Source organism: Dendrobium catenatum, unplaced genomic scaffold, assembly GCF_001605985.2.
Source record: "Dendrobium catenatum unplaced genomic scaffold, ASM160598v2 original_scaffold_59640, whole genome shotgun sequence".
Lineage (NCBI taxonomy): Eukaryota > Viridiplantae > Streptophyta > Magnoliopsida > Asparagales > Orchidaceae > Dendrobium > Dendrobium catenatum.
Window position 1 is genome coordinate 393,247 of NW_021378092.1, and position 10,337 is coordinate 403,583.

The 10,337-nt window shown below is 30.8% G+C and overlaps 1 protein-coding gene across 9 annotated transcripts in view; it reads left to right on the forward strand.

Annotated features, from left to right (window-relative positions):
* LOC110109695 (protein SUPPRESSOR OF PHYA-105 1) overlaps positions 1-10,337 on the forward strand; it is a 75,192-nt gene that overhangs the window by 55,079 nt on the left and 9,776 nt on the right. For 2 of the 9 annotated variants that reach the window (XM_020840890.2, XM_028691723.1), the window contains exon 9: positions 923-1,458. In XM_020840890.2, coding sequence (XP_020696549.1) covers positions 923-1,114 — 192 coding nt within the window. In that variant the 3' untranslated portion in view covers positions 1,115-1,458. Of the gene's footprint in view, positions 1-922; positions 1,459-1,586; positions 1,779-10,337 lie in introns of those variants that run through there. The other 7 variants (XR_002304607.2, XR_002304608.2, XR_002304609.2 and 4 more) reach the window with 7 other exon arrangements.

The window sequence follows — 10,337 nt, forward strand, 5'->3', positions numbered from 1 at the left end:
AATCATGATTAATTTGCGAATGCACGTAGCAACACAAACAACCAATATGCAGATCCAAAGTAGTAAAAGCTTACTCTCAGTTCTTCAATCATCCAAACTAGTAAGCATCGGTATAGATCCGAGATCTTGAGGACGCCATTGCTTCTCCTGCTTGAAATATCGAGAAAACATAGCCAAATGCCATAGAGGAGAAGAGCACCGTCGAAGCAACCGGACTGCTAAAGGTCCCAGAAGTGGGTATCGGAGCCAAAGTATTGGTGGTTGTGTTTCTCCTGCATGCTTTCTCTTGTACCGAAGCGATCGGAAGCGGGTGCCGAAGCGACTGGACCCGCCATTGCTTTTGCTTGTTTTCTCTTCAATTCCCTAAGCTTTGCTAAAGTTTGGAGAGTGAAGGGCATTGAAATAAAAAATGAGGATGAAGAGACGAAGATGGTTCCGCGGGCTTCTCTCTTTTCCCCTAGCGTGATTTCCTTTTTCACTCAAAAAGAGTGGGTTTCTTTTAAACGAAAAATGGTCTGCGGCGTGGGATTTGGAATACACTAGGTTTTCACTTTACATTTTTTCCAGACAAGCAACAAAAAATAAAAAAGCTATGCATTTAGTTTATACTTTGCATTCACGTTTACTCTAACCAAACACCCTCTTAATAAAAAGCCCACAACTATATACCTAAATACAAATGTTTATAACTACGATGCTTAATTATGTAGATTCTGTAACTTAAAGTTCACAATAATTAAGACATATCGCCCCCCAACCAAAAAAAAATACAGAAAAAGAAGTAAATATCTTATTAGCTGATATTCTATCATTCGCTTTCTCCAATAACCTCTGCGTCCTTTTTGCCGTAAGATTATTATCATCATTAAGCCTCTCTATTGCCATCAAGTTCCCAACTAACGCATTTTGATTTTCTCTGTAGGTTTATGCTTACCACAAAGCTCTTCCAATGCCTATTACTTCGCACAAGTTTGGCTCCATTGATCCAATTACTGGACAAGAAACTGGCGATGATAATGGACAGTTCGTATCTAGTGTCTGCTGGAGGACCAAATCAAACATGATAGTTGTTGCAAATTCCAGTGGCAGCTTAAAGCTATTACAGTTGGTTTAATTGAAAGAAAATAAAGCGAGTCGAGTAATTTAACACCAGTTCTGACTGGAGGAAACATTCCAATATTACCATGTTCAAAGGTCACTTAACTCTCCTCCTAACTTCATATATATATATAAGATTATTAGTTTATGACACGCTCCCATAGTGATGAAGATCGATTCTATTGATGATAATGGCATTTTTCTACGTCAAGTTTTTGCCATGTCAGGTTTATCACTGAGAAAGAATTAAAAGGCATTTTACCTTTTGGAACTTGAAGAAACCAATATGGTATGTACAGTAGAAGTTTGTGTATGATGAAGTTTTCAATCATGCCATTGTTTTATATAGTTCTGCTATCAGCTTCGTGTTCTCCATTTTTCAGTTTAGAGAATTCATTTTGTAGAGATTTTTTTTTTCTAAGCATAGAATCTTACAATCTTATTTGATTTATGAAATTGTTAGTATCTTAATAATTCATCATTTAAAGATGCAGAAACTTGTATGTTGACAAGGGCTTGTAACTGTTATCTGGTGAAGATTATGTCCAAAGTTGCAATGAGAAGCCAACTAGCAGCTACAGCTTATTTTCATGGTATCCTTTTGATACGATTGCAGATATCTGTAAAAAATATATAGAATTGTTATGATGGAAGTAATTTTCTTAAAATTATTATGAGTATTACAATTTTTTTTAGAAAGTAGAATAAGAAATTTCTTATAACTATCATATTATAATAAATTTGGTTAAAAACTATTATAGAAAAGTTTTTGAAAATCAATGATATAGTGCAAATTACAAACGGTTTTTTTTTTTTTTTTTTTTTTTTTTTTTTTTTTTTTTTTTTTTTTTTTTTTTTTTTTTTTTTTTTTTTATGAAAAGCCTTAAACCCTTATCTTTTTGCATTAGTCATGTATGCTCTTATTGGACATTTGCAAGAGGATGTATCTTAATGTATGTTTTTTGTTGATGATATTCTTCTTGTTGATAAGACTAGAGAGAGAGTTGAGGGTAAACTTGAATTATGGAGGTCAACATTAGAGTCTAAAGGATTTTGTTTGACTATATCTAAAATTGAATATATGTAGTATAATTTTAGTAGTAATAGATCTAGTGGAGGGGTTGTGACTTTGGGTGATCAAGTCATTAATAAGGTACACATTTTGGATATCTTCGATCTATTGTTCAGAGTGATGATGAAATAGATGGAGATATTATCAATAGAATTCAAATTGGATGGTTGAAGTGGGGGAGTCTAAAGGATTTCGCTTGAGTAGATCTAATATTAAATATATGTAGTGTAATTTTAGTGGTAATAGACCTATTGGGGGATTGTAACTTTGGTTGATCAAGTCATTAATAAGAGTACACATTTTAGATATCTTTGATCTATTGTTCAGAGTGATGGTAAAATAGATGGAGATATTATTAGTAGAATTTAAATTGGACGGTTGAAGTGGAGGAATGCATCGGGCTTGTTGTGTGAAAGAAAAGCCCCCTCTCAAATTTAAGTGAAAATTCTATAAGATTGTGCGACTTGCAATGTTTTATGGTGCAGAATGTTGGCCATTAAAAGAGAAGCATAATACTAAGTGTTGCATAGATGAGGATGCTCTGGTAAATGAGTGGATTTACACTTAGAGACAGTATACGATATGATAATATATGTGCAAAGGTTGTTGTAGCTCCAGTGGAAAATAATATTAGAGAAAGTCGTCTTAGATTGTTTGGTCACATAAAACGATGGTTTTTCAATGACCCGATTATGAAAGAAGATGTATTATATTTGATTTATATTAAGAAAGATAGAGGTAGACATAAAAAGATTTGGGTAGAAAATATTAGAAATGATCTTTCTTTATTAGTTTTTTGACTGAAAATTTATAAGATTAAAGAATTGATTAATAATATAAGATTAAATGATTAGTGATAATTAATGTATTATTATTATGAGATTAAAAAATGAAATTTTATTAAGTAAATTTTAAGTATCATAATAAGGAAAATTTTATTTCAGATAATAAAAATAATAATTAGATTATGAACTTTTCATTAATTTTAAATTAAAATTTCGGTGTATATATATAAGAGAGAGAGAGAGAGAGCATACATTTTAAAACTCAATAATATATGAAATTTTAATTGTATCAAATTAGAGAAATTAGAACGGTAAGATTTCATTTAAATTTTAACGGTAAGATTTCATATAGGTGTTTAATCTATCAACGTCAGAGTAAGAAGTGTGAAGTGCCACAATGCCTTGATTTAAGCAAGTACTCACGTTTTTAAATTATAGTAATGCTTTTATTTTCTTTTAAATTAAATGTATTAAAGGATATTAACATATGCTTATTTAGTCTTTATTGCAAGTTAGATCACAATTTAGCTTTCTCATATCTGGTCATTTTGGATTAGATGATAATTAGCATGCTTTGTTTAATATTATTATATAAAGTTAATGGATGCTAGATGAATGAAATGGATAGATAGATATGCTTGCATGTGCATGATTGATTGATATAGTATGCTTCCTTATAGTACTAGCTGGGGACACAATGTACTCACGCATGTGAAATAAATTTTTTTGAAAAAGTTTATAAAAAAATGAAAAATGGAGTAACTTAATTAGTGTTATTTAAATTGTGTCTCATTTGATGGCTGTATTTGTTACATAAAATAATATAACATGATATAATTATTATATATATGCATCTGATATGATTATCACAAACACGCATAAGATATGATTGATGGTTATTTTCAAATTTAAATATTATTAAATAAAGTTATTTATATTTTCCAACAAGAATGCATATTGTTCCAAATGTATTTTATTAATATAATATAGAAGCACGACATGTTCACTGAGCTATATTATGATTTACTTCTATATTTGAAGACATTCACATGTTTTAGTATTCAAAGAAAATGCATATAAGTGGAAGAAGAGAGAATGTATATCATAAATATAACGCTTTGAAAGAAATGTATTTATAGAAATAGTTATAATATACTTTTGGTGCCTTTGACATTTTAGTAGCACTTTCACTATATTAGAAATATTTATTAAACAAAAAATCTTTAAATAATCAACCCACTATCTCTTTGCGTCTTTTTCATACGAGCTTTTGTGCCAAGACATTACAAAAATACAAATACGTATTGAATAAATTTTAAGAGGAATATAATAAATTTAGAAGTAGCGAATTAATTTTGATTATCAATTATCAACATGTCATTTAACCTCATAAATTAGACTCAGTTTAGAATACTTATTAACCCTATGACCATCGATTGTGTTAGTACTCATGCATGTCACCCTTATGACCTATAGTGGTACTATTACCTATTCTTGTTATCCTATGATTCATAGGTGACATTACAACCCATTCATAATTTTCATATGGTCTATAGGTGATAGTAACATCTTTCAAATCATCTTATGATTCATAAATGGTATTGAAGTAAACAAAACATTTTGTTGCCAATTTAAATTTAAACCCCTAGGTTCGACAAATATTGTTCATAGATCATGCTTCCACCTAAAAAAAAAAAAGATCATGCTAAAAACATGGGGGACCTCAAGGGGATTTAGTGACAAAAATAGGTTGATTCGAACTCATAGATAATACATGTCATTATCTTACTGTTAAATGATCAAGATACTTGAGTTGATTTTATAATATATTGTTAATCATCTCATCACTTGCAAATGGAATATTAAATTTGTTCACTATAAAATATGCTCAAATATTATTTTACTTAAAGATAAAAATCTTCAAGAAAAATGTGTTGAAAAATAAAAGAGTAGCAAAGCGAGATTTAGAGAAAAAAATAAACTCAAGACATTTAAGGGAAGTTGTTCGATTAAATGTGTTCAAACTTCTAAATCGGGGAATTGATCATGCAAAGATGTAGAGCACTTGGAATGAAAATCTAAATTTTTACCATAAAACAATTAGCTTGGAAAGAAAATAAGAACAATGAAAAATGTGTTGGAATTTTCAAATTAAAAGAAGCCCTCACACAAGGAGAATGTGATGTATTTATAAAAATAATAATTTAAGCTTTTTTTAAATAATAATCTAATAATATTTTATCAAATAATAATATAATGCAACAATAACAACATCAAGCCTTTATTCCATCACATGGGGTCAGCTTAATTAATCCTTTTTTTCTGTTGTGTTCTATTAAGGATTAAATTTTTATTTAAGTCTAGTAAAAATATCATTTCTAATATTTTATAACCAAGTATTTTTAGGTATACCTCTACCTTTCTTAACATAGGCCAAATCATTAATTCTCCTAACTGAGTCATTAGAAGGCCAATGTTTTATGTAAACAAACCATCTAAGGCAACTCTTTATAATCTTATTTGTCATTGAAGCTACTCCAACCTTTTCACTTATATACTATTTTGCATTATGTCTCTAAGAGTGAAGCCACTCATCCACCTGAGCATCCTTATCTCTGCAACACTTAACTCGATTTTATGCTTGTCTTTTAATGGCCAACATTATGCCTCGTAAAGCATTACAAGTCTCCTCACCGTCTTATTTCTCTTATGTTTGAGGGGTATTTTTATATCACACAATATGCCTAATGCATTCCTCCAATTCAACCATCTAACATAAATTCTACTCATAATATCTCCATCTATTTCACCATCACTTTGAACAATAGACCAAAGATATCTAAAATATGTACTCTTATTAATGACTTGATCACCCAAGGTTACAGTCCCCCACTAGATCTATTACTACTAAAATTGCACTACATGCATTCAATTTTAAATCTACTCAAATGAAAACATTTAGACTCTAAGGTTGATCTCCACAATTTAAGTTTATCTTCAACCCCCTCTCTATTCTTATCAATAAGAAGAATATCATCAACAAAAAGAATACAATATAGTAAATCCTCTTGCAAATATCCAGTAATCACATCCATGACTAGAGCAACTGTGTTTAAAGCTGATCCTTAATGTAGTCCAAGGAAAATACTTTGTAAAATTACCTTGTATTTGAACACAATTAATAGCTCCTGCATACATATCCTTAATGAGTTGAATATAAGCACTATTACTCTCTTTCTTTTCTAGAAATCTCTAGAGCACTTCTCTTGAAAATGTATCATATGTTTTATTCTAAATAAATAAATAGCATAGGTAGATCCTCCTTATCTCTATACTTCTACATCAAGCCTCTCAATAAATGTATATCTTCCATAGTAGATATACACAGCATGAATCCAATTTGATTTTGAGAAATATTAGTATTACATCGTAACCTATGCTCCAACTCGCTCCCATTGAGTTAAAGTATGACATATTAACTTAATTCCTCCATTATTCATACACTTGAGCATCACTTTTATTCTTAAAAATAAGAATCAACACACTCCTCCATTCATCTGACATCTTTTTAGTCCTCAAAATAATATAATATTTAAAAAATAGTTTATAATAAAAAATATTAGATTCAAGTGGCAAGAAAATGACTAGTTACATAGGCATATCAAAAAGTCTTTAGATACCTCCAAAAATTGTAAAAATAACTAACTAGCTTATAATATTAAAATCATATAATATTTAAAATCAAAATAAATTCAATTTGAATAAATAGGATGATTGGTGACGATCGTACTGTAGGACCCGAGTGATGCATGGGATGATAATTTATCATCGCTTATCATACAAGATGAAATACCATAGTTTTTTAATTAATCGTACATAATGACCCCCCAATTTCGTACTGTACAACCTGAGCAATACATTAGATGATAATTTATCATCGCCTATCATACTGGAGCAGTACAAACTCTTGAATTATTTATACAAGATAATATAGTTCATATTTATTGTAACTATTGCTCATGAATTTATATTTTTGATGATAAAAAATATTATGGCTCATATCCTAATGTCTACTTATATTTGCAATATATTTTTATTTATATGTGTACTAATATTTTAGGAACATCATGCACCATCTGACAAAGATTTAAGACTCAATATTAGGTATAATAGGTTATATTGTAAAGATTTTTATAATATTCACTGATGTATTTTTTATTTGTTACGTCAAGTCCTGTAAAGGTGTATGCTAGCTTGGTAATCATGCACACACACACTCAGGGGAAGTGAGATTGAGTCAAAATTAGAAGTTTAATTTTTGTACTAATTATACTATATGATTTATATCATACTATACGATCCGCTCATTTAACTAATCATACTAGAGGATTTAGATCATCCAAAATGATCATTTATGATCTTGAAAAATAGCCGTCAATTATAATTTATGCAAAATTTTGATTTTTATATTTTATTCTAATCATCCTGGATGATGCACATCATGCTAAATGATCTATAAAAATTATGTCTAAATTGATCCTATAATTAGTCAATTGAATCTGCTTAATTTTGATATTATGATCGTATTATATGAACTGGGCCGTACTGGATGATTTTGGTCATCCTAGGTTTCATTTTGAATGAATTACATTTCGATTGAACTAATCATCCTTAACAATTTCAATATCATACTGGATGATCTGTTCATATACTTGAACTAATCGTATAGGTTAATGTTGATCATACTAGCTGAATGAGCTATTTTAAACTAATCATATAGGATGATCTCAGGATCATATTATACAATCTTCATCGACATAATTAAATTTTTAAGGATTTTAAAGCCCTCTATTTAAGCTTTCTCCAAAGATATTGTAAGTGACTTTGGTAACCATTGTATCTTCATTATTCTAGAGAAAATTTAAAGAGAAAACTTGAAAGGAATAGATGAAAGGTTAGAGTTTGTGAGGGAGAAGATCATTGGAGGGAGTTTCAAGGGAGTGTGAAGGGGATTTCATACGGTTGCTCTAACAAGCATGCACCTTAGTACCATCAGATTCAAGGTTCTTCTTGAGAAAAATTTTGAGAAGAAGATCTCTTTAGTGTCAAAGGATATGTCTACTCTGCCGCATCAAGGAAGGTGAAAGGGATTCATGGTTCTCTATTATCTCTCAGAGGGATAAAAATGAGTCAAGGTTCTCTGTATGTGAAAGGAGTTTTGGTCCTCTACGGCACCGATTTGATGGAAATATTTTGTAAGGGCTTCTCTGTCTTATTATGGGAGAAAATGGAGAGACTAATAGGTTTTAGTGCAATACCTGGAGGGTGCCTCTAGGGAGTGGACGTAAGTCAGGTTGGATCGAGCCACTATAAATCTAGTGTGTTCATTGATTCATTCCTTTTATTATTTATGCACTTTATTTTCTTCATTTATTTTTATGATAATTGCATGGGTGAAATCTCAAATTTATCTTTTTGTTATAATTCGTTTCTACATCAAGTTATAAGAAGATTTTTCTATTCAATAAAGAATTTTTTAAAATACCAATTCATCACCCCCCCTCTTAGATTTAGCCTTTGGGATTGCTCTCTTTAGGGTTTAACACCCCTCACAAATTTTTAATACTATCTAAAAGAGATGTTTTGTACTAATTATACATGATGATTGTAGAATCGTACTAGACAATCTTAAATGATAGTTTAAAACTTAGGGCTTTTTAAGAGGCTATCTATTTAAACTCTCACTTAGATATGTTCAAGAGCTTTTGGCTGCTAAGTGCCTTGAGAGGGAGCATAGAGAAGGAGTATGGGAGAGCTTTGGGAGAGAAGTGAGGGAGAGCTTTTTATGAGAGAGAGTTGTGAGGGATTCATAAGGTTACTCTAACAAAGTTCTTACATGTCTTCTTCTAGCTTCTACCTTAATTCTTTGGTGGCTTCGAGGAGACATTCTATAACATTAGACCATGGTTCTCCACTGTCATCTGAAGGGTGAAAAAGTATTCAAGATACTCCGCCTTTTACTGGAAGAAGAAAAAGCTTTGAGGTACGTTACCGTCACCTAGAGGGTATGAAAAGATTTCAGTTCTCCGCCGCACCAGGTTGGTGAAAGTGATTTTATAAGGGTTTATCTGCCTTGCTGTGGGGAGAAAAGGAGAGACACTTATTTAGTGCAATACCTATAACAGAGGTTTATAGGGAGTGGATGTAGGTAAGGTTGGACCAAAATATTATAAATTATGGTGTATTTGTTATTATTGTTTTTTTCACTTTATTTTTCTATGATTAACTATGTGGTTGAAAACTATGATTTTTTTTTTTGTTATTGTGAAATTAAGTCACTTCCGCATTAAGTAATAAAATTGCCTATTTGAGATATTGAAAAATTTATAAAAAGATTTTCTTTTTGTTAAAGAAAATTTTAAATGATCAATTCATCCATCCTCTTGATTAGCCTCGGGCTATTCTTTGAGGTTTAAGAACCTTCATGAATTTTCATGAATATCATACCCCCAGGATCCATTACTACCTTGAAGGAAATTCTATGTTTAAGGAGTTGCCTTGAAGGAAATTCAATTATTGGATCTTTTACTACCTAGATAGATAATAATCTAGATTTTTGATGGTTTTTAAGAAATTGACCATCAATATTCCATTTGTATAAGTCTTAGAAAAGACTCGTAGCTATGCCAAATTTATGAAGGACATCCTTAACAAAAAAAATGAAAAGGAAAAAAAGAAGTTGGGAGACTTTGAGATCGTTTTTCTCACTGAAGATTGTAGTGTAATTTTATAGAAGAAACTCCTTCAAAAGCTTAATGATTATGGTAGTTTTACTATTCCTTATGTTATAAGAAAATTATTTGGTGGGAGAGCACTATGTGATTTAGGAGTAAGCATTATTGTTATGCATTTTCCATCTTTAAAATACTTGACTTATGAGAAGTTCAACCCACCACTGTTACCCTTCAATTAGCATATAAGTCATTTATATACCCTAGGAGGGTGATAGAGGATGTGCTAGTGAAAGTTGATAAATTTATCTTCCTCATTAATTTCATTGTATTAGACATGGAAGAAGATGGGGAGATACTGATTATTTTTGGAAGACCTTTCTTAGCCACTGGAAGGGCAATGATAAATATTTAGAAGAGGGAGTTAACTATAAGAGTGTAGGATCAAGAGGTGACCTTCAATGTCCTTAAGTATATGTTGTTCCCCAAAGATCATAGTGAGGACTAGTGTTATGAAAGAAGATAGGGAGATACTAATTATTTGGGAAGACCTTTCTTAGCCATTGGAAGGTAAATGTTGAAGCAAGATCAAGAGGTGACCTTCAATGTCCTTAAGTCTATGCAATTCCCCAAAGATCACAGTGAGGATCA